Raw genomic sequence first — 25,199 nt, forward strand, 5'->3', positions numbered from 1 at the left:
GTGCAGCAATGAAACTGCTAGCACATTTGCAATACCTAAGCAGGGTCCAAGGTCCGTATAGTAAAAGCTATGGTTTTCCCAGTAGTGTTGTATGGAAGTGAGAGCTGGACCATAAAGAAGGCTGATCGCCGAAGAATTGATGCTTTTGAATTCTGGTGCTGGAGGAGACTCTTGAGAGTCCCATAGACTGCAAGAAGATCAAACCTCTCCATTCTGAAGGAAATCAGCCCTGAGTGCTCACTGGAAGGACAGATCCTGAAGCTGAGGCTCCAAGACTTTGGCCACCTCATGAGAAGAGAAGACTCCCTGGAAAAGACCCTGATGTTGGGAAAGATGGAGGGCACAAGGAGAAGGGGACGGCAGAGGACGAGATGGTGGGACAGTGTTCTCGAAGCTACCAGCATGAGTTTGACCAAACTGCGGCAGGCAGTGGAAGACAGGAGTGCCTGGCGTGCTCTGGTCCATGGGGTCACGAAGAGTCGGACACGACTAAATGACTAAACAACAACAAAGCAGGGTCCAGTCTGGTTACAGATTGGATGGGCTATCCTGTACTCACAGGGTCCAGCCTGTGGGACACCCGCAAGCAGAATTTGGGCACAAGGCCTCTCTCCCCTCCTGTGAATTACAGCATCTGGTATTCAGAAGCATGTACTGCCTCTATTATGGGATACTGGCAGCAACTGGAAAGTGTTTATGGACTCAGGAGGAGAGGTTCTCCTTGAGAATTGGGACCCTGGTGAAAGAACTGCTGGTGCAATGAGTGCTGTTGTCCTCTGGTGTGTGCACACCCTTTTGTTATTTCTCAAAGATGCATTTCCTGTCTACCTGCTCTATTCTTGGAGTGCCTGAAGCAAGTCATCTCATAAGCATTAGAAAAGCAAGCCCCAAGGAAAAGCGTCAACAACAATAACACAGCGGATGTTATAGATGAACAAGCAACCACAGTCCAATAAGCCATGGGGAATATCTACGGTTGCCACGATGCGCCCTGCGTCATAGAGATGGTCCTCAGTTTGAAGAATCCTGGGAGCGGCAGCCTCACAAAACTACAATTCCCAGCACCCTTAAACTACAGAACTACAGGTGGGGCTCCCTCCCAGCCCTACCTGGAGATGCCAGGGATTGAATTTGAGACCTTCTGCATGCAAAACACATGTTCTGCCATTGAGCCACTGCCTTTCCCCTAATAATACAGTACAGTGCATGCCGTCCTCTGTAGTGTTTGCAATTCCTGCTTGTTTCGTGTTATATATGTAGATACAATAAACACACACGACATAACCGGCTGTACGTTTGAAGAAATAATATATACTATTCATTGTATATTCACGGCCTAGGACCCTCGTACCTTTCGGGACCGCCTCTCCCGGTATGCCCCACGAAGAGCCTCAAGGTCCATAAATAGCAAGACCCTAGTGGTCCCGGGCCCTAAGGAAGTTAGATTGGCTTCAACCAGAGCCAGGGCCTTTTCAACACTGGCCCCGGCCTGGTGGAACGCTCTGCCTCATGAGACCAGGGCCCTGCGGGATCTGATTTCTTTCCGCAGGGCCTGTAAGACAGAGTTGTTCCGCCTGGCCTTTGGCTTGGAGCCAATTTGATTCCCTCCCCCTTTCTTTTTTCGTTTCCTTTCTCCTCCTGCGATGAGGCTACATTTTAATATTTTAATGTTTCAATATTTTAATGTTTTATTTTAATTTTGTTTTTAAGTTGTATTCATTCAGCTTATTTTTATTATTGCTTGTTAGCCACCCTGAGCCCGGCCTTGACTGGGGAGGGCAGGGTATAAATAAAAAGTATTAGTATTATTATTATTATTGTATGGAATTGCAGATTTCAACAGCAGCTACTACTATGCTATAAGATCCACTGTCCTGTGATATCATATATGAATTTGTACTACTGATGAAGCCCAAGGCTAATATTAGACTCTGTGAAAGGATTCTGTGGAACTGCAACAACCTTTTGTGTGGATTGTTGGGCTCTATGAACAGACAGGTGGAATAGACATTTTCACATGTACGGACCTTATGCATAAACTGATTAGAGAATGAACTGATCCACTGGGTCTTCTACATTTTTCGTTGAACTTTATGAGCTACTTCTGTTGAAATCTACAATTCAATACAATGAATGGTGTATATTATTTTTTCAAACGTACAACCAGTTAAGTCTTGTGTGTTTATTGAATTTGTTTATATATGTAGATACAGCATGCATATTCCAAAATCCTGTACCGCAGACATTGATGAAAATATTGAACAACATTCGACCCGGGACAGAGGCGTACGGAGCATGGGTTCAGGGCCATCTTAAGCATATCTGGTGCCGTGGTCCAAAGATCCCTCCAGCACCCGCACCGGCAACTCCAAAACAAGGGAGGGTGTGTAGAAAATGTCCTCTACCTCCTCCACCGCCCTGATCCCTGGCGTGGTGGCAGCGATCAAGCAGGAAAACATGCTGGCAGACATGCTCTCCAGCGTCAGGGCGCCCAAGAAGGCAGCCCGGGAAGGCTGTGAGCTGCTTTTTGCAAAGAAGCAGGAGGACAATGACCAGGAGCAGGGCCGTCTTATGCAGATGCAGAGACTTGGGAGGGAAGCTGGCAGCCTCCACCCTAAGTCTCTGTGGGGGTTGGTGTTGGTACTAAAGGGTTAAGAGGTAACAAGTCGCTCTAATCACTGAGCAGCTGGAAGTCATTAAGCATCCAGGAATGTGAGTTCCTTGGTATAAATAGTCAGTTCAGCCGTGTGTTTTTTCCCCTTGGCCTGACTCGCAGATTCAGTTTGTGGCCATGGGCATGTTTGCTGATATGAGTTAAGTTTAGAGTATAGTTTCCTTTATGCCGGAGATAAAAGCATGTGTGCTTTATCGCCAGGGTTTTTCTTTTGTAAATAAAGTTTTTTCCCCGAGTTCCAAAGTGCTTGCTCCAGGATTCTTCATTGAAAGGTACTGACTCTCCTGCCTTCTTCAACCGCTGCACGAAATTCTCTGCTGAGATAAGATTTATGGCGTTGGAAGCGCACTGGACGTTTACTTAACATTAAACTAATTAAAGTTTAATGGACAGTTGGTCTCCTCCTGCGGAGGCTTGGAAAGGAAGCTGCATGCCTGACAGCTACATACCGTACTTTTCACTCTATAAGACGCACCAGACCATAAGATGCACCTAGTTTTGGGAAGAGGAAAACAAGGAAAAAGATATTCTGAATCCCAGAAGCCAGAACAGCAAGAGGGATCTGGCTTCTGAGATAGCTTCTTGCTCTTCTGGCTTATGGATAACCGTGTGCAGCCTCTCCCGAGCAGCAGGATGAAGGCTCCCCCAGGAGCCGCGCTCCCTTTAAAGAGTGTGCGGAGCGTGTGTGCGGCTCTTGGGGGCTTTTCCCCTAGGAGGGAGAAGGGCAGCCCGTCAGTCCCTTCTCTGGGAGCGCTGAGCAGAGCCTCCTGCCTGCATTAGCTCCATAAGACGCACACACATTTCCCCTTATTTTTTAGGAGGGGAAAGGTGCGTCTTATAGAGCGAAAAATATGGTAGTTGGCGGGGCACAGCTGGCTGGCAAGCAGGGAAAGGGGAGGCTGCCAGCAAAGCTGCGCAACTCCCCCACTCACTAGGGCGCCCCTGAGAGGCCGGCGCCCTGGCGCAGCGAACCACTAAGACCAATGGGAAAGACGGCTCTGCATGGGTTGTTACCTCCACCTGGAATGACAGGGATTTATAAATCACTACCCGATGGGTGTGGCTGCCTCCCAACTGGTTGGGTATCCACCTTATGATAGTTACTTCTAATTTGCATTTATCCAATCTGCAGGTGCCATTGTGAGCTGTCCTTGATAGACCAGCCGGTACATTCACAGCTCTGCTATTAATCATTAACACGCCCTGATGCCTCAGCAAGTTGGCCCACACATTTGCATTTAAGAGCTGATGCAAAGATTGCTCACTGCAGCACACAGTCCCCGGCATCTCACAATTCCAGGGTGTGCTTTCTTTCCAATGCTGGCTGCCCAAATTGTGACCCACAACCAAATCCCAGGGCCAATTCCACCCTTACCTGTGAGCAAGTTCTGTCGAACTCAGTGGAGTTTAAGCAGGCATAAGACTGGGCAGTAAATGCATGCCAATGTGTGTCTTCTTAGAATTAAGGTGGCAATTTGATGCATGCTTACACAGGAGTAGACGCGCTCTTGGCCTGATCTCGCAGGCTCTTCTTATGTTCCCCAAAACAGGACCTGAGTCCAAAAGCATCTCTCTCCACCTGTTTCCCAGCAAAACTGACTCCAAGGGCAGAGTCCCCATCTGACTATACATTTAAAACACCATCGTACCATTTTAAACAGGCATGGATTACTTTAAAAAATCCTGGGACCTGTAGTTTGTTAGACTGTTGTTAGGAGACCCGGTTCCCCTCCCTGCTCTTCAACTCCCGAACAGTTCCCTGGGAAGAGGGATTGATTGTTCAAACATTGTAGATCCAGGAATTGTAGATCTGGGAAGTGAACAGGCGTCTCTCAGCAGCTCACCGCACCTGTAACAAACGACAAGGTCAAACTCAAGGTGCAAGTATACAAAGTGCTGGGGACAAGTTTAACTATGAGGTCACCTTACCCCACAAATGCCCACTCATCCAGTTTGATCTGCAGAACTGGCCCTGCTATAGGTGCCACAGAATACCTGTTCCACATTTGTAGGAAATTGATTTTTCCGCATGGCGGCACCTACACTTTGGAACTCCCTGTTATTGACATCAGGTAGGCATCTTCACTGAACTCTTATTGGCACCTGCTAAAAACATTTTATATTTATATATATGTTTATATTGAAGATTCCACCCCTCATTTATTGCTGGTGTTAATTTTTGGAATGTTTTGATTGCTTTCCCTAATAATTTTATTGTTTTATCCTTTTTGCAAACCATGTTGAGGCTGTTTTTCAGAATGCATCAACTATAATAATAGTCTTCTAAAAGTCAGATAGTTGTTTATTTCTTTGACATTTGATGGGCGGGCGTTCCACAGGGCGGGCACCACCACCGAGAAGGCCCTCTGCCTGGTTCCCTGTAACTTGGCTTCTCACAGTGAGGGAACACCAGAAGGCCGTCAGAGCTGGACCTCAGGGTCCTGGCTGAACGATGGAGGTGGAGACACTCCTTCAGGTATACTGGACCGAGGCCATTTAGGGCTTTCAAGGTCAGCACCAACACTTTGAATTGAGCCTGGAAACGTACTGGGAGCCAATGTAGGTCTTTCAAGACCGGTGTTATGTGGCCTCGGCAGCTGCTCCCAGTCTCCAGTCTAGTTTTTAGAAGACATCTGAAGGCAGCCCTGTTTAGGGAAGCTTTTAATGTTTAATAGACTATTGTATTTGGAAGCCCCCAGAGTGGCTCAGGAAACCCAGCCAGATGGGTGGGGTATAAATAATAAATTATTTAATTATTATTATATTATTATACAGTGGTGCCTCGCAAGACAAAAGAATCCGTTCCGTTTTTTCGTCTTGCGAAGCAAGCCCATTAGCGGCTTAGCGCTATTAGCGGCTTTTAGCGGCTTAGCGGATAAGCGGCTTAGAAAAAGGGGGGGAAAGGGGGGGAAAGTCGGAAAAACTTGCAAGATGTTTTCGTCTTGCGAAGCAAGCCCATAGGGAAATTCGTCTTGCGAAGCGCCTCCAAAACGGAAAACCCTTTCGTCTAGCGGGTTTTTCGTCTTGCGAGGCATTCGTCTTGCGGGGCACCACTGTATTTAAAAAACCAAGTGGTATACAGAGTTTATGAAATAATAAATAAATCACAGCCCTGAGGATTCTTTGGAGAAGCCATGATTACCTATTTAAAGTTGCTGTAGGCACAGTGCAAATGGGGCCACAGCCATTGTGGCTTGTAGCCATGTTAAGAACACGGCCCATCTATCCCAGCATCCTCTTCTCACAGAGGCCAACCAGATGCCTGTGGGAAACCAGGGAGAAGGATTCAGGCACAACAGTCCTTTCTCCCTTGCTGTAGTCTCCATTCCAACAATTAGTATTCAGAAGTATTTCCTGCCTCCAACTGTGGCTCCTGGGCTTCTCCCTCCTGAAATACAACAACAACAACAATTTATTTAATTATTATTATTATTATTATTATTATTATTATTATTATTATTATTATTATTATTATTTAGTAGTAGTAGTAGTACCCCACCCACCTGACTGGGTTGCCTACTCTGGGCAGCTTCCAACACATATAAAAACATAATAAACCACCAAACATTAGAAACTATGCAGGGCTTCCCCAGCGCTTCTAAGATTGGATAGCTTTCCGTGTCTCTGTAGGGAATGTATGCTTTTGTTTGCATTCTACAATTTCCAATTCCCATTTAATTCGGCAAACCGAATGAATAAAATAATAATAATAATAATAATAATAATAATAATAATAATAATAATAAATTATTTTTATTGATACCCCGCCCTCCCCAGCCAAGGCCGGGCTCAGGGCGGCTAACAAGCAATAATAAAAACAAGTTGAATGAATTCAACTTAAAAACAAGATTAAAATACAACATTAAAATATTAAAATGCAGCCTCATCACAGGAGGAAAGGAAAAGGAAAAAAGGGGAGGGAATCAAATTGACTCCAATGAAGGCTTGCGTCCGCTCCGAAATAGCACCGAGTGATGCAGTGCACGCATGCGGCTTCCTCGGGAGCAAGCGTGCGCCTGGCAACGTCCGGCGCGCCGGCCAGGCGGGGCCGGGCGGCTTCCTCCGCCAATGAGGCCGAGCCAGATCAGGCCGGGGAAGCCCGCCGGCCGCGCCGCTCCTCGCCTGCGGGCCGGGCCGCACGTCCACCGGCAGGAGGCGGAGGCAGGAGGCGGGACGGAGCCGCCCCGCCGGCGGCGGCGCTTCGGAGCTGAGCCGCCCGGCAGAGCCACATTACTCGCGCGCAGCCATGCAGCCGCTTCTCGCCTTCCTCGTGCCTCTCCTCCTGGGCTGCGCAACTTGCGCGCAACCGCCGGGTTCCGCCGAGCAGCGCTGCTTCTGCCAGGTGAGTGTCGCGCGCCCGTCCGCGCGCTCCCCAACCTCGGCTGCCGCCGGTCCCGGGGAGCGCCTGGTGCGTAAAAACGCAGCGCCACGGGGTTTGCTTCGGAGGAAAGGGATCCGATCCGGTTGGGGGTTCGGGTTGCGCTGTAAACAGCCGAGGGGGAGAACTGTTCTCGGAGCCCCCTTCCTCTGAAGGCACTCTGCACATGCTCAGGGCACGATGGCGGCCTGGATTCAGGAGCTGAATTTGGTGATGGGTTGGAGACGTTCGGGGGTCGCGTTTCCTTTCCCACGCGCCTCCCCTTGGAAAGGTTTTTTTGCTTTTTGGCTGAGCTTCTCTCGTTAGTCTTTAGGAGACGCAAATCACAGTTGATCTCCTTCTCCTTAATTACATTATTCATTGATCATTGCTTAATGAGACTTGCGGTGGCGGTTCAGCTCTTCCTCGGCGCTCCTCAGTCCCAAAGGCGCTGCTCCTTACACCGGCTGCTAATTGCGCCTTCCTTCTTTCAACGAGAGCAGGGAACTCCCAGGGCGCAACCTGCCGACAACCGGCAGTGCGATCCTAAACATACTCAGCGGTAAATCCCGAAGAGCTATCTTTTCAGGAAGCGCGCACAGGGTGGCGGAGCTTTGGTGCCTTTGGGAAGAAGGAAGGGGTGAAGAAAGGCAAAACTGAGGTTCCACCCTGCCTTGGGAAGTGTTGCTGCTGACTGTAGAAGCTGAGACCCCTAAAAGTGTAGTAGTAGTAATAATAATAATAATAATAATAATAATAATAATAATAATAATAATAATAAATTATGTATATGCCGCCCATCTGACTGTGTTGCTCCAGCCACTCTGGGCAGCTCCCAACAAAAATTAGTAAACACACAATGCAACATCAAACACTAAAAACTTCCCTAGGTAGGTTGTGGTGGGTGCTCTGGATATGCCCAGAGGCACTCTCTTCTTCAGGGGTCACAGCCTTTTTCAGCTGGTGGCCGGTCCACCGTCCCTCAGACCATGTGGTGGGCCGGAATATACAGTGGTACCTCGGGTTACATACGCTTCAGGTTACAGAGTCCGCTAACCCAGAAATAGTATCTCGGGTTAAGAACTTTGCTTCAGGATGAGAACAGAAATCGTGCTCCGGCGGTGCGGCGGCAGCAGCAGGAGGCCCCATTAGCTAAAGTGGTGCTTCAGGTTAAGAACAGTTTCAGGTTAAGAACGGACCTCCGGAACGAATTAAGTACTTAACCTGAGGTACCACTGTATTTTGAAAAAAAAGTATGAACAAATTCCTATGCCCCACATATAACCCAGAGATGCATTTTAAATAAAAGCACAAATTCTACTCATGTAAAAACACCAGGAAGGCCCCACAAATAACCCAGAGATGCATTTTAAATAAAGGGACACATTCTACACATGTAAAAACACGCTGATTCCCGGACTGTCCACGGGCTGGATTGAGAAGGCGATTGGGCCGCATCCGGACCCCGGGCATTAGGTTCCCTACCCCTGTTCTTCTTCATTGTTACTTTGTACATTCCAAGTCCTATTTCAGGTCATGCCCTGTTCAGCCCTCATCCTGCCCCAGACATCACCTGCAGCACTCACTTTAATGGAACAGAGCCAGACTGTCTTATGGCAACCCTGTTATTTCAGAGAATCTACCGGTACTTCCTAGTGGATCAGGCCCCTGCTTCAAACTGCTTGCTCAGTCTTGACTGAGCAGGGGATCCAGACTTGGTATTGCAGCTTTCCTCAACCTCGTGCCCTTTTCTTGCTTTGGGCATCCCTAACTCACCAGCTTAGGGAAGGCTGTGATAGATTCCTGTCTCAGTTTTCTAATATTTTGTCTATGTGCCTTTTGCAAAATGAAATCGGATGCATAAGGTGGTATTCCAACAAAGTAATACTGTTAGTGCGAGGAGTTTCGACTGTGGAGCAAAATTTCCCGTCCTTTCTCTGTGCACCCCTTAAATTTGAGGGTTCCCCTGAAAACCTCAGGAGCAGGCTTTGGAGAGGATGCAAGGGAACAGTTCTGTGGTACAATTAGAAATCTTGCACTAACAGGACTGCTTCATTGGATGCCGCCCATGGAATTGTAGTCGTGTAAACAGACAGTCACTGCCCCCAATCCTCCTGGTTTGACTCTGATCTCCTGTCCAGCTTTTCTTGAATTAACAATGCTTGCCATTTTAGCTGTAACAGTAATTTCTCCATGGCTTTCATCCGTTTGCTGAGTTCTTTTTATAGGGGGTGACTAAGACTAATAAGTTATTCCTCTGTCACTTGCAATGCTTTTTCTCCCTGTGTGTGTGTGTGTGTGTGTGTGTGTGTGTGCGTGCAGGTGCCTGGAGTTCGTTAATATGTTCTTTTGAACTCTCTTAATGTTCAAATGACAGAGTGGTGGAGAAGGAAATGCGGAAGGTGTAAACAGAGGTGGCGTAGCGTGTGAGCAGTTACGCCAGCCGTTCTGAAATGTGTCCTTTCCTGGGTGGTAGACAATACTAGACTGCGCGGACTGGTGGGAAACCCCTCCTTGTGGGCTGTATTTACCCAGGAGAAATCTCCCTCGTAAATGTATTTACTCTTGAGAAGTTGCCCCTAAGCTGCCATTGAGCTGATGGTTTTATTTACCCTTTAGCCAAAAGATCCCACCCAGGCTGGGTTGCATAGATCATAAAATCACATCTGGTAGCCACGGGAAGGGAGAGGGGTCTTGTGTTCGAATTGCGGGTTTCCCAGAAGAGGCATTTGGTTGGCCACTGTGAGAAAAGGATGCGGAAAAGTGTGCATCCTGAGCAACTGCTAGAAAGAGATTGACACGGGTTCAAGACAGGGCAGGTCTTTCCAGAGCTAGGGTCCTGCCATTGCACTTGGCCATTGGGGGTTGCCCTTGGTTGTGGGTGGGAAAGTAAAGGTAAAGGGACCCCTGAGCATTAGGTCCAGTCATGACCGACTCTTGGGTTGCGGCGCTCATCTCGCTTTACTGGCCGAGGGAGCCGGCGTACAGCTTCCGGGTCATGTGGCCAGCATGACTAAGCCGCTTCTGGCGAACCAGAGCAGTGCACGGAAATGCTGTTTACCTTCCCGCCAGAGCGGTACCTATTTATCTACTTGCACTTTGACGTGCTTTCGAACTGCTAGGTTGGCAGGAGCAGGGACCAAACCACGGGAGCTCACCCCGTCGCGGGAACGCCCCCCCTAAAGATCCCGAGGCAAAGGCAAAACCAACATGGGAGAAACACCTGCTGAATATTTGGGTCCCTGGTTGTTTTAGGGCAGACTTTTCCAGACTTTTCACTTTTTTAGACCCGCATCATTTTGCGACACAGTAATTCAGTTTTACTAGCAAACCGGAGATTAAACTAACCTCTTTCCAGCCCCGGGAGGAATGCAGGGAGCATTCATTCGACACACCTACACACTCCAGCCGACACACAAATGTGTCGCGACACACCGTTTGGAAAGCTCTGCTTTAGGGCTTTATAACTTAACATCTTGAACAGAGCCAGATTTAGGTTTGATGAGGCCCTAAGCCAGGCTTCCTCAACCTCAGCTCTCCAGATGTTTTGAGACCAATTCCCATCATCCCTGACCCACTGTCCTGCTAGCGAGGGATCATGGGAGTTGTAGACCAAAAACATCTGGAGGGCCAAGATTGAGGAAGCCTGCCTTAAGCTACTGAAGGTAATGGGGGCCCTTTATATGTCCAGCTGTGCTTTGTCAACAACAAATTGTCGCTGTTTTTTGTGTTGAATATATCCTCTATGGTCATTTATGGACCTAATAGGTATCTAAAGCCATTTGAACATAACAAAATGTGTGATATTTTAGGGAGCAGGCTAGCAGGCGTGGCCCATGACACATCATAGGAGCCTACACAACACAAAACACTGTTGCTGTATGTAGGTTTTATTTTATTTGTTTTTTATCTTATATTTTGGAAATGTACAGTGGTACCTCTGGATGCGAACGGGATCCGTTCTGGAGCCCTGTTCGCATCCTGAAGTAAACGTAACACGCGTCTGTGTCGCATTTTGCCGCTTCTGCACATGCGCATGATGTCATTTTGAGCATCTGTGCATATGTGAGCAGCAAAACACAGAAGTAAAGCGCTCCGTTAATTCCCGGTCAACCTGAAAATACTTAACCTGAAGCTACTTCAACCTGAGGTATGACTGTACATCCAGGTCCCCCCCCCTTTAAATTTGTTTTGGGCCCCCCCTAAGCTATAGCTTAAAAGGGACGTGAGTGGCGCTGTGGGTTAAACCACAGAGCCTAGGGCTTGCCGATCAGAAGGTTGGCGGTTCGAATCCCCGCGACGGGGTGAGCTCCCGTTGCTCGGTCCCTGCTCCTGCCAACCTAGCAGTTGGAAAGCACCTCAAAGTGCAAGTAGATAAATAGGTACCACTCCAGCAGGAAGGTAAACGGCGTTTCTGTGCGCTGTTCTGGTTCGCCAGAAGCGGCTTAGTCCTGCTGGCCACATGACCCGGAAGCTGTACGCCAGCTCCCTTGGCCAATAAAGCAAGATGAGTGCCACAACCCCAGAGTCGGCCACGACTGGACCTAATGGTCAGGGGTCCCTTTACCTTTAAGCTATAGCTTGTTTAGCTTATACGCAAATCCATAGCTGTCAACTTTCAGATTTGAAAATAAGGGATCAGCAGCCTCGCCTGTCCCGGGGACAGTCTGCGGGATATCTAACAATCCGGGATAGCAGTGAGAAACATCGCTGGAATAAGGGAATTTCCCGCAAAAAAGGGAAGGTTGACAGCTATGCGCAATCCGGCACTGATCTTGAACAGGAAGCATGTCAGGTTTGGCATCTCTCTGGCGTTTGGAAACTTCCTCTTTGAGCTGTGTGCTGCAAAGCCGCTTCTGAGATTTCCTGGGCTGGACGCAAGTGATCTCCCAAAGTGTGATTATTGCATTTCATGGGGTTGGGTTAGCTCATCCTCTGTGATTCCATGAACGTGGGCAGCTGGGAGGCCCACAGGTGGGATATATACCCTCACCCCCCCCCAGTAGGGCCCAGTGAAAAGTCCTGAAATGGGGGGGGGGGGCTGAGCTAGCCTGGGATCTGGTGGATCCCAAACCGGTCTCACAGTCGTCATGAGAGCAGGACCTCCACCTTCTGTTGCAGCTGCCATGCTCCATAAAGCCTCTCTGACAGGATTCGGAGTCAGGATTGTGCCCAAAAGCTTTCGTTAATTCACCGCTGGGAGCAAATTGCAATTGTAGAAGCTGATAGAGGACTCCATTCCCTTAAATTGCAACTTGACTTCCTTTCATATTTCAGAAAGCAATCTATATTTTAGGCAGGCCTGGTTTTCAATCGCTGCTTGCCTGAGTGACAAACCTTGCAGGGTTGTTGTGAGAATATAGTGTACGCCTTGGGAGAGGGAGAAATAAAAATATAACGGCGGTAAAAACTCCTCGGGGAGGAAGGGCAGGATATACCAATTCAATTAATGAATAATAAAAAAATAATACAAAATAGACGCTAAAAACATTTAAAAAATAAAAACATACGCATATTCCGTTGGTGGCGAGTGATTAAAAATAATAAATTCTTTAATTAGTTGATCGGTCTGGTGAATAAGAATCTAAAGATTGCTTTGCTTGGTCAGAGCTTGGTACGCCCAATATCCTTTTTCTATCAGATGACAGCTAAATTTCTCCAGTTGGCCATGATGAAAATGCATCCTGTGTTTTCTGCCCAGCATCTGACTTCAACATCTGTAGGTACACAGCCACTGACCATGGAGGCTCAATTTAGTTGGGGGTGCCCCAGCTAACAGAGCTTGCGTTCTGACTCATCCTTTCGTTTGAACATCGCACCCAAGCTATTGTGCTGTTGCCACATCTCGAGGGAGTGCATTCTGCAAGTTAATTATGTGTTGTGTGTCTGCGCAAAAGTGCCTTGCTGCCAGCTGGTGTGTCTGCTGGGTGACTCATTTGCAAGGCTGGGAGGGGAGGGGAGCAGATTGCTTCTCTCCTGGAGAGAGAGAAAGAGAGAGAGAGAGAGAGAGAGAGAGAGAGAGAGAGAGAGAGAGAGAGTAACTTAGAGGTATAGAGGGGATACACCAGGGGTCAGCAAACTTTTTCAGCAGGGGGCCAGTCCACTGTCCCTCAGACCTTGTGGGGGGCCGGACTATATTTGGGAAAAAATATATGAACGAATTCCTATGCCCCACAAATAACCCAGAGATGTATTTTAAATAAAAACACACATTCTTTTACAGTCATACCTCAGGTTACAGCCGCTTCAGGTTGTGTTTTTTCGGGTTGCGGACCACCGAAACCCCAAAGTACTGGAATAGGTTACTTCCGGGTTTCGACGGTTGTGCATGGGCAGAAGTGCTAAATTGCACTTTGCACATGCGCAGAAGCACCGAATCGCAACCCGTGCCTGCACAGACGCGGGTTGCGAACGTGCATCCCGCATGGATCACGTTCGCAACCTGAGCATCCACTGTATTTAAAATTAAATGTTAAAACACCAGGCAGGCCCCACAAATAACCCAGAGATGCATTTTAAATAAAAGGACACATTCTACTCATGTAAAACATCCTGATTCCCAGACTGTCCGCGGGCCGGATTGAGAAGGTGATTGGGCTGGATCCGGCCCCCAGGCCTTAGTTTGCCTACCCATGGGATACACACCTTCTCCGTCTTCAATGAGATTGGAAAAGCCATGCATTTGAAAAGCCCAGCCAGCTAAACCTTCCACCTGGAACACAGCAGGTGAACAGGTGCCGGATTGGCAGGCTGTGTCAACAACAGCCCTGGCCATTTAGGAGGGAGCCCAGTTGGCAACGCTTTGCATTTGACTAGGAAGTACAAGGAGAAGTTGAATAAGAAGCAGGCTGGGATTTGCATCTCTCTGGCGTTTGGCAACTTCCTTCCTGCCTACGTGCTGCCAGGCCACCTCTGAAGTTTCCTTTGCCGGAAGCAAATGCGCTCATAAAAGCTTCTCAAATTCGGTTTCCTCAGGGGGGTTGTTGCATCACCTTTGGGATCTCATGACAGCAATGGCAGGGCAGAAAAAGCGACCTGAAAGCTTTTTCTTTGAATGGCAAGGCTCCAGAGAGGGACAATGTCCTGCATGCGTTGAAGCCTATTATTATTATTATTATTATTATTATTATTATTATTGCTGCTGCTGCTGCTGCTGCTGCTGCTGCTGCTGCTGCAGTTTCAGGCTGAGCTGAATCATAAATATAGTCTTCATCTGAGGCTTTGGTGTACTCCTGTAACCTGTAGTACTACCAAGGTTATCTTAAAAAAGAATTATCTAAAGACTTTGCAGGATAGATAGGACACTTCCATCACATATGATACAATACGATACTCTTCATTGTCATTGTCCCATACAAAACAACGAAGTTGAAAAAAATCTACACCAGACATTCAAAAACCAACAAGCCTGCTATCCCAGCCTGGTTAACCCGCTAAAACCTCTGATACCCCATAATTAAATACAATATACAGTGGTACCTATGGTTACATATGCTTCAGGTTACATACGCTTCAGATTACAGACTCCGCTAACCCAGAAATAGTGCTTCAGGTTAAGAGCTTTGCTTCAGGATGAGAACAGAAATCGTGCTCCGGCGGCACGGCAGCAGCAGGAGGCCTCATTAGCTAAAGTGGCGCTTCAGGTTAAGTACAGTTTCAGGTTAAGTACGGACCTCCGGAACGAATTAAGTACTTAATCCGAGGTACCACTGTACTCCCATAGAGACTACCTTACACTGCGTTTAATACCAAAATCACATTGGATAGAAACTGTTTCTCTGGCAGCTAGCCCTAGTCTTTATAACCCTGTAGGTCTTTGTCCTGCCACATAAGGTACTTTCTAAAATTATGCCGCAGTGAAGCTAAATATAAAGCTTAAAAGTGTGGGGGAATCAGGTGGGGCAGGGTGATTTTTTTGGGGGGGGGTCTCAGGGGGAAGTAGCCAGAGTTGAGCCCCATTGCCACTCAAAATCGCAGCCTCTTGATGATGCTTTTACTTACTTTTTTTAAGTTGGGGTTTCTTTTTTTTTTTTTTTAAATCTGTTTATTGAGTTTTATACAAATCACCAAACGGTCATTTAAAACAGTAACGTAACATACATGAAAAAAGAAAAGAAGAGAAGAAGAACAAGAAAAGCAGAAAGAGAAAAAAAAGAAAAAAGAAGAAAAAAAAGAAGAAAAAAAGAAGAAGTAGAAAAAAAAAAGTATTACAAACATGGTGACTTCCAACCATCCCGGTTTGGGTTACAAAATCCTTATAGCTTACTCGCTAGTTACATTACCAATAAAATTATTCAAACATTGCAGGTGTTAGATTCCATTGGGTTTCATTACACACACCTCTGTGTAACATTCAATTTACTCCTGGTATGCTTGTTTTAAAGGTGACCTGGATCGAGTATGTAAAGTGCTTTCATCATTCCAGTACACATATAAATGTTAATTATGTTGTTGTTTTTGTTAGACGTCCCCTAATTATTTCGCTGCTTTCCAGTCCTCACTGCTTCTTAATTTCCTTAGGTGACTGGCCATTTGGACGACTGCACTTGCGACGTTGAGACTATTGACAGCTACAACAACCGCAAGATTTTCCCTAGCCTGCAGAAACTTTTGGAAAGTGATTATTTCAGATATTACGAGGTAATGCTTATACTTTTCTTTTTTTTAATACCCCCCCTGCCCCAATGCCTTGGCAAACCATTTCTCAAAAGAAAAAACTGTACTTGGCTCATCGGAATCGGAACGCATATCGTAAATCTAAAAGTTTTTTCATCTTTTCCTGAGAAGTTAAAATCTCTTGCCTGGAACTAAAAATCCCCTAGACCAACCGAAACATTTTCTGCCTTGATCTCTGCAGGTTAACCTAAAGAAGCCTTGTCCTTTTTGGAGTGACGACAGTCACTGTGGAATTAGAGACTGTGCTGTAAAGCCATGCCCATCGGTAAGTGTGAAAGATCACAGAATCACAGAAAGGACCACGAGGGGCATCTACTTCAACCCCTGCAATGCAGGAATCTTTTGGCCTAACGTGGGGCTCAAACTCACGAGATTAAGAGTCTGATTCTCTGCACAGCTCACAGACTTAACATATAGAGAACAAGAAGAACATACATTTAGAGAAGTTTGGAAAATGTTTATTGACTACATTGGGGGAAGGAAATTGTGTACAGTGGTACCTCGGGTTACGTACACTTCAGGTTACAGACTCCACTAACTCATAAATATTACCTCGGGTTAAGAACTTTGCTTCAGGATGAGAACAGAAATCGTGCTCCGGCGGTGCGGCGGCAGCTGCAGGAGGCCCCATTAGCTAAAGTGGTGCTTCAGGTTAAGAACAGTTTCAGGTTAAGAACGGACCTCTGGAACTAATTAAGTACTTAACCTGAGGTACCACTGTACACTGGGAAACGTTGATAGCATTAAGATAAATTCAGCAGTGTAAAAAAGTTTTGGTGGATGTCATAATGGAAAACCGATTGGTATAGCTTATGTAAAATATGCAGGGATTTGTTGTTGTTTAGTCATTTAGTTGTGTCCGACTCTCCGTGACCCCCTGGACCAGAGCTTGCCTCCTGTCTTCCACTGCCTCCCGCAATTTGGTCGAACTCATGTTGGTAGCTTCAGGAGACAGAAGAGCAATGTCCAGCCACTTCTGATTGATGGGGTCTGTGTGGAGAGGGTAACAACGTTCAGATTTTTGGGTATTGAATTACAAGAGGATCTGTCCTGGAGTGTCAACACAAGGGGGCTTGTGAAGAAGGCGCAGCAGAGACTGTACTTTTTAAGAATCCTAAGGAAAAACCATCTTCCGCAGAAACTGCTGCTTGCCTTCTATCACTGTGCCATTGAGAGCGTGCTCACTTATGGCTTATGTGTGTGGTACGGAAGCTGTAGTACCCAGGACAGAATGGGGTTGTGCAGAGTTGTGAAGGCAGCAGAGAGCATTGTTGGCTGCCCACTCCCCACCTTAGAGCAGATTTATGCCACAAGGTGCCATAGGAAGGCACTGGACATAGTAAAAGATCCATCTCATCCTGGTCACTGTCTCTTCGAGCTCCTGCCGTCGGGACGGAGATACAGGACGATGAAGACAAGAACTAGCCGTCTTAAGAACAGCTTCTTTTCCAGAGCGATCTCGGCCCTGAATGGGAAGCCTGGACTTTGAAAGTCATCTAATCTTCCTTGCTGTATTATACCGTATTGTTTTAATTAGTGTTCTTTATAGTTGTTCTGATTTTGAGTGGAGTGCCCTACCTGGGTGGATGGAGCAGCCAAGTAATTTCGTTGTCCCTGAGAGGGGGCAATGACAATAAAGATATTATTATTATTATTATTATTATTATTATTATTATTATTATTATTATTCAAGAACCCCGTCCCACCATCTCGTCCTCTGCTGTCCCCTTCTCCTTGTGCCCTCCATCTTTCCCAACATCAGGATCTTTTCCAGGGAGTCTTCTCTTCTCATAAGGTGGCCAAAGTCTTGGAGACTCAGCTTCAGGATCTGTCCTTCCAGTGAGCACTCAGGGCTGATTTCCTTAAGAATGGATAGGTTGGATCTTCTTGCAGTCCATGGGACTCTCAAGAGTCTCCTCCAGCACCAGAATTCAAAAGCATCAATTCTTCAGCGATCAGCCTTTTTTATGGTCCAGCTCTCACTTCCATACATCACTACTGGGGAAACCATGGCTTTAACTATACGGACCTTTGTTGGCAAGGTGATGTCTCTGCTTTTTAAGATGCTGTCTAGGTTTGTCACTGCTTTTCTCCCAAGACTCAGGCATCTTTTAATTTCATGACTGCTGTCACCATCTGCAGTGATCACGGAGCCCCAGAAAATAAAATCTCTCACTGCCTCCATTTCTTCCCCTTCTATTTGCCAGGAGGTGATGGGACCAGTGGCCATGATCTTCGTTTTTTTGATGTTGAGCTTCAGACCATATTTTGCACTCTCCTCTGTTACTCCTCATTAAAAGGTTCTTTAATTCCTCCTCACTTTCTGCCATCAAGTTTGTGTCATCTGCATATCTGAGGCTGTTGATATTTCTTCCGGCAATCTTAATTCTGGCTTGGGATTCATCCAGCCCAGCCTTTTGCATGCAGGGATTTATAATATGCAAAATGAAGAAGGGAAGTCACTGATTTTTTAAGGATGTTAGAAGGAGCATTTTAAATTGCTAAACAGGAAATTTAATAAAAAGACTTGAGGCAAGTGCCAAGCCCTAACACAGAACTGGCATCTCTTCCCCTCCTTACATTGTATGACATGCATTTGGGCAGATTCCTGTCTTGCGTTTGGATTAGGGACGCATTGCACTGCAGGCAGATGCAATCAGGTTTGTGATTCCTGCCAGGCTCTTGTCCCCAAACACAAGGTATCGCTTGAGAGGAAGGAAAATATATTTTTTTAAAGGCTGCTGGCGGCGTAGGCTCAGCAGCAAGCACTAGGCCCAGAAGTCGAGATCTGCAAGAAGATGAACACGGCCAGAGATTTGCAGACAAGGGCCATCGAGTCCAACCCCCTGCCAAGCAGGAAACACCATCAGAGCACTCCTGACATATGGTTGTCAAGCCTCTGCTTAAAGACCTCCAAAGAAGGAGACTCCACCACGCTCCTTGGCAGCAAATGCCACTGTCGAACAGCTCTTACTGTCAGGAAGTTCTTCCTAATGTTTAGGTGGAATCTTCTTTCTTGTAGTTTGGATCCATTGCTCCGTGTCCGCTTCTCTGGAGCAGCAGAAAACAACCTTTCTCCCTCCTCTATGTGACATCCTTTTATATATTTGAACATGGCTATCATATCACTCCTTAACCTCCTCTTCTCCAGGCTAAACATGCCCAGCTCCCTTAGCCGTTCCTCATAAGGCATCGTTTCCAGGCCTTTGACCATTTTGGTTGCCCTCCTCTGGACACGTTCCAGTTTGTCAGTGTCCTTCTTGATCTGCGGTGCCCAGAACTGGACACAGTACTCCAGGTGAGGTCTGACCAGAGCAGAATACAGTGGCACTATTACTTCCCTTGATCTAGATGCAGTACTCCTATTGATGCAGCCCAGAATTGCATTGGCTTTTTTAGCTGCCGCGTCACACTGTTGGCTCATGTCAAGTTTGTGGTCAACCAAGACTCCTAGATCCTTTTCACATGTACTGCTCTCAAGCCAGGTGTCACCCATCTTGTATTTGTGCCTCTCATTTTTTTTTGCCCAAGTGCAATACTTTACATTTCTCCCTGTTAAAATTCATCTTGTTTGTTTTGGCCCAGTTCTCTAATCTGTCAAGGTCGTTTTGAAGTGTGATCCTGTCCTCTGGGGTGTTAGCCACCCCTCCCAGTTTGGTGTCATCTGCAAATTTGATCAGGATGCCCTTGAGTCCATCATCATTGAGTCCACCTTATATCTCTGGTATCTAAGGAAGCTGAATGTTAGAAGAATCGGGACAGATAAGAGAAAGGACTTATTCACCACAGAGTTAAGCTGTGGAACTCACTGCCACAAGAGGCAGCAATACCCACCAGCTGGGATGGTTTCAAAAGATTGGATAAATTCATGGAGGAGAGAGCTGCCGATGTCTGTTAGCGCCTTCTCTTCCTCCTCCTCCTCCTTCTCCTGCCCTTCGTGCATCTGGGGCTGCAAACCGTGCCAAATCCTGGCGAGAGGGGACCGCGATAGCAAACCCCAAGTGGCCGAGGGCAGGCAGAAACAGAGACAAAGCAAGGCCAGGGAGAAACGAGGGAGAAGGAGCTGAAGGACAGGGGTGCAGTTGAAATCCGTGCATCACATGGGGTTTGACTCTGGGGGTCCTTTCCAATTCTATGATTCTTTGATTTTATTAAATTTACAGAATGCCAAACAGGGAAAACCTGCACCAAAGCAGCCTAATAATAATAATAATAATAATAATAATAATAATAATTTATTTGCACCCTGCCCTTCTCTAGCCACTCCGGGCGGCTTCCAACAAAGATTAAAAATACATTAAAATGTCACACATTAAAAACTTCCCTAAACAGGGCTGCCTTCAGATGTAAATGGATCCAACCATTATAAATGGCCTCGGTCCAGTATACCTGAAGAAGCGCCTCCACCCCCATCGTTCTGCCAGGACACTGAGGTCCAGCACTGAGGGCCTCACTGTGAGAAGCAAAGCTACAGGTAACCAGACAGAGGGCCTTCTCGGTGGTGGCGCCCGCCATGTGGAACGCCCTCCCAATGTCAAAGAGAACAACAACTATCTGACTTTTAGAAGACATCTGAAGGCAGCCCTGTTTAGGGAAGTTTTTAATGTTTGATGTTTTATTCTGTTTTTAGTGTTCTGTTGGGAGCCGCCCAGAGTGGCTGGGGAACCCAGCCAGATGGGCAGGGTATAATAATAATAATAATACTGTGGTACCTCGGGCTAAGAACTTAATTCGTTCTGGAGGTCCGTTCTTAACCTGAAACTGTTCTTAACCTCAAGCACCACTTTAGCTAATGGGGCCTCCTGCAGCCGCCGCACCGCTGGAGCACGATTTCTGTTATCATCCTGAAGCAAAGTTCTTAACCTGAAGCACTATTTCTGGGTTAGTGGAGTCTGTAACCTGAAGCGTCTGTAACGTGAAGCGTCTGTAACGCGAGGTACTCCTGTAATAATAGGGGAAATGGGTTCCAGTGAAATGAGATTTAATTTTGCATCTTCTGTTTTCAGGATGAAGTCCCTGGCAGAATTAGGTCGGAGAGTCACAACAAGGTAAGGGTCCCGGGCAAAACGGAGCTACTGGACTGTGACCTAGTTCTGCCCTATCCTAGGAGAAGAATAATAGAATGAAAATGAATATTCTCCTATTTTAAATGAAAATTTTCTAATATTCTCATTAATTTAACATCGCTATATGCCATCAGTGGTGTAGCGTGGGGGGCAGAATGGCTAGGGGTGCAAAAGTTCAACATCCGGTTGTGTCGCTGGGCTCCGTTCAAAACGGCTTTCCCGTGTGAACCAGTGACATAACCAGACAATTCAACAACTCTTCTTATTTTTGCAACTCCGATCTGCTGGGTAACACGGATGCCATTAGGCAGTTGAATGCGCATGCGTACGCCGTCCATTTCCCTCCCTCCGAACCCCATCCCTCTTCGTGGCCCCGAACGCTGGCAACCCACGTTATGCCACTGCCCTCCATTCTTGGATTAGCTATTTCTGGGGCGTTCACGCCCATAGCATTTCACCAAACGCACCCTCTCTTTTCCCCAGAAAGGTTACTGCACCAAAACAATGGGAGAATGACTTAGGCTATGAGATTAACCCCACTCAATGGACCAGAATGTGGTCTAAACCCCCCTTTAAATCCATACCAATGAAAAGAAAAGAACTCACTCTAAAACTCACCTACTGGTGGTACCTAACACCCAGAAAACTAGCGCTAATACGCCCAGGAACCTCACAAAAATGCTGGAGAGGGTGCACCTCCACAGGCACATACCTCCACATGTGGTGGGAGTGCCCCAAAATCCAACTATTCTGGACAACAACCATACAAGAAATATGTAAAATAACTAAGCAAATATTAGAAATCACCCCAGAATTGGCCCTACTAAACATATTCCAAGGCAATAATGCCCGTTTACACCACAAAGAACTCATAACCCACCTACTTTCAGCAGCCAGAAACACCATAACCAGACACTGGAGAGACCTGTCAGGAGTAAGCATGGACCAATGGTACCAAATAGTATGGGAAACAGCCTTACTAGAAAAATTAACCAATAAACTGAAACTGACACGGGGACAATAGAAGAAAACGCCTTCACCCCGGTATGGCTCCCTTTTATCACATACACAGCCCAACAAGACAATGACAATAATCCACCAACAGCATACAAATCAATATGGCTAACCTGATCCAAAACACCCACCCACCCCACTCAAACACGAAAACAAAGACCACCACAGCCAACCACAAACGAACAACCACACGGCCAACCCCAACCTCTCTCACCACCAAAGGAACACAACTGAACAGCAGAGGACCTGCACAAGCAACGCTGACACCAAACCCCACATATATTAATTAAAATAGAAACACCGCCACCCGACTGAACCCCCACCCATCTTCCACGCGTCTCCCCCCTTTCTCCCTAATATCTCAACAAATGAAACTGATTTGTAAAAATGTTACAAGAGAGAGACATTACACATACTTCTGTAAATCAAGAAAATCTTTAATAAAAATACAAAAAAGGAAGAAGTCGCCGCACCAGTTTGGCCAGCTCACAAAGCTGCAACGTGGGTGGTCTGGGTAGGTGCAGATGTGACTTCCTGGGTGGTCCGTGGGCTGGCTGGTAGCTTTCTTCTGCCTTGGTTGGGTTTGGTGACTCCTGGTGGCCTTCCCCACGGCGGTGGACTCTAATCAGCTTGAAAACAAACCTGTTCTTTTGCTTTGCAGTATTCTGAAGCCGCTGCCCACCTCGCCGAGGACTGCGAAGAAGCTGAGAGACTTGGAGCCGTTGATGGATCCCTGAGGTGCGATGTCTTCATCTCGAAAAACTGGGGCGGCCTGTGAGGCAGGGTAGCTGCTGGTATTTCTTAACCCCGAAAGCTGTGGAGACTTTCCTGCAAGCTCCCTTCTCGCTGGTTCGAATCCTACGGGTGCCTGAAGCTCACAAAGGCGACAGGAAGCGTCCGAATTCCACCTGCAAGGCCACAACTGCACCACACACCTAAATCACTATGATACCACTTTATAAACAGTCATGGCTGCCCCCAGAGAATCCTGGGAGTTTGTGCTGAGAGTTGTTCAGAGATCCCCTTTATTCCCATCCCAGAGCTACAATTCCCAGAGTGGTTTAAACCACCACCATCATCATTTTTTATTTGTATGCCGCCTTTCCACAGTTAAAAAAACAATAAAATTACAATAAATAAACTGCATCAGAAAAATACACAACCAAATGGGAAACAATTTCCACATAAATCAAAATTGTATACCGTATTTTTCGTCCCATAAGGCGCACCGGCCCATAGGACGCACCTAGTTTTTTGGGGGGGAAATAAAGGGAAAAAAATTTCCCTTTATTTCCCCCCCAAAACCAGGTCAGGGAACAGCGGTATGGCGGCGCTGCACCTCCCCGCTGTTCCCCGAGCTTGTGGGGCTGCCCGATGTCTGCCCGAAGTGCAGGGCACTCTGCTATCCATGCAGGAGGCTGCTATCCACAGCCTAGGGAGCCCTGCGGGAACTCCTGCAGGGCTCCCTAGGCTGCGGATGTCTGCCCGAAGTGCGGGGCGCTCTGCTTCAGCGCGCCTGGCGCTCTTTGCAACAGACTGCTATCTGCAGCCTAGGGAGCCCTGTGAGAACTCCCGCGGGCTCCCCAGGCTTGCTGATAGCTTCCTGAAGCCTGGAGAGCGAGAGGGGTCGGTGCGCACCAACCCCTCTCGCTCTCCAAGCTTCAGCGAAAGCCTGCATTCACCCCATAGGACGCACCCAGATTTCCCCTTCATTTTTGGAGGGGGAAAAGTGCGTCCTATAGGGCGAAAAATACGGTAGTTGGAAGGGACCACAAGGGTCACCTATAATGGTTATTTTATTATGATTATTTTACTGTTACTATTTACTATTATGTTATCATGTTTTTAATAAGGTTTTCTGTAATGTGTTTTTAATGTTGTACACCGCCCTGGGAACTTCTGATACAGGGCAGTATATAAATTGAATGATAATGGTAATAGTAATTATTCTTGTTGTTGTTGTTATTACAGCCCAGTGCAATGTAGGAATATTTCACCTACTTGGGGCTTGAATCTGTGATCTTGAGATTAAGAGTTTCATCCTCTACTGAATGAGTTATGCCAATTCTTTTTTTATTATGTAATAATGCTATAATGTCTAGTGACAAATATTTTCTTGCTTGATTTGTAGTGAGGAAACGGCGAGGGCTGTGATTCGATGGACACGGCATGATGATTCTGCAGACAGCTTTTGCGAAGTGGATGGTATTGGCTCTTGTGGTTTAACATGTTTCTGTCCCACCTTCCTCCCAAGTTGGGATATTTCCTGGGGTTTTTTTGAACTCCTGCGCTTAACGCAGCTGGAAGAATTTTATTTTTAAAAAACCCAAATTCTTCTAGATTTGTGTCGTGTAAATAGGGACAGCAGCATTATTTGTTGGTTTGTTGCCTTGTTGCTGTTGACGTCGGCTTTTAAAAACCCTCGAATTAAACCTGGCTGGTGGAGGAAGGGAGATGTAAAAATGAAAAAGGAAGGTTTCTGTGGGGAGAGAGAGATATCAGGGCAATGACGTAAAGAGAGCTCATAAGTATTCCACATGCCCAGTCGTGTGGGGCAAACAGTAGCCACAGGAGACAGCAGTGGCTAGCAAGCTGGAAGGCTTTAAAAGGGAAGTAGGCAGATTCATGGAGGAGGAGAGGGCTATCAATGGCTGTTGTTGTTTAGTCGTTTAGTCGTGTCCGACTCTTCGTGACCCCCTGGACCAGAGCACACCAGGCACTCCTGTCTTCCACTGCCTCCCGCAGTTTGGTCAAACTCATGTTGGCACCTTCGAGAACACTGTCCCACCATCTCGTCCTCTGTTGCCCCCTTCTCCTTGTGCCCCCCATCTTTCCCAACATCAGGGTCTTTTCCAGGGAGTCTTCTCTTCTCATGAGGTGGCCAAAGTCTTGGAGCCTCAGCTTCAGGATCTGTCCTTCCAGGGAGCACTCAGGGCTGATTTCCTTCAGAATGGAGAGTTTGGATCTTCTTGCAGTCCATGGGACTCTCCAGGGTCTCCTCCAGCACCAGAATTCAAAATATCAATGGCTTCTAGCCAGAATAACTCTGCTCTGCTTCCACAGTTGGAGGCATTGATGCGTCTGAATGCTGGAAACCACAGGAAGGGAGAATTGCTCCTGTGCTCAAATTCTGATTGCAGGTTTCCCAAGGCATTTGGTTGGCAGCTGCGAGTACAGGATCCTGGACTAGATAGGGCATTGCCCAGATTCAACAGGCTCTTCCTATGTTCATAAGAACATATGGAATAACATATGAGATTTGGGTGGTGCACAGCGGCAAGAGTATTGTTCGCCCAGAAGTGGAAATTCCGACGAAAGAAGAATGGCAGACGAAATTAATGGACTATGCAGAATTGGACAAAATGACAGGAAGGATTTGAAACCTGCGGGATCAGAGATTTACAGAAGATTG

At 46.9% G+C, this 25,199-nt stretch overlaps 1 protein-coding gene across 1 annotated transcript in view; it reads left to right on the forward strand.

The window, feature by feature from the left end:
• Positions 1-6,746: 6,746 nt before the first annotated feature.
• ERO1A (endoplasmic reticulum oxidoreductase 1 alpha) overlaps positions 6,747-25,199 on the forward strand; it is a 39,042-nt gene continuing 20,589 nt past the window's right edge. Inside the window, exons 1-6 of the mRNA XM_083736144.1 lie at positions 6,747-7,016; positions 15,552-15,671; positions 15,889-15,972; positions 20,714-20,755; positions 22,449-22,525; positions 23,919-23,992. Of these exons, the coding sequence (XP_083592270.1) occupies positions 6,921-7,016; positions 15,552-15,671; positions 15,889-15,972; positions 20,714-20,755; positions 22,449-22,525; positions 23,919-23,992 (493 nt within the window). The 5' untranslated portion in view covers positions 6,747-6,920. The remainder of the gene's footprint in view (positions 7,017-15,551; positions 15,672-15,888; positions 15,973-20,713; positions 20,756-22,448; positions 22,526-23,918; positions 23,993-25,199) is intronic.

Source organism: Podarcis gaigeae (assembly GCF_964106915.1).
Source record: "Podarcis gaigeae genome assembly, chromosome: 1".
Lineage (NCBI taxonomy): Eukaryota > Metazoa > Chordata > Lepidosauria > Squamata > Lacertidae > Podarcis > Podarcis gaigeae.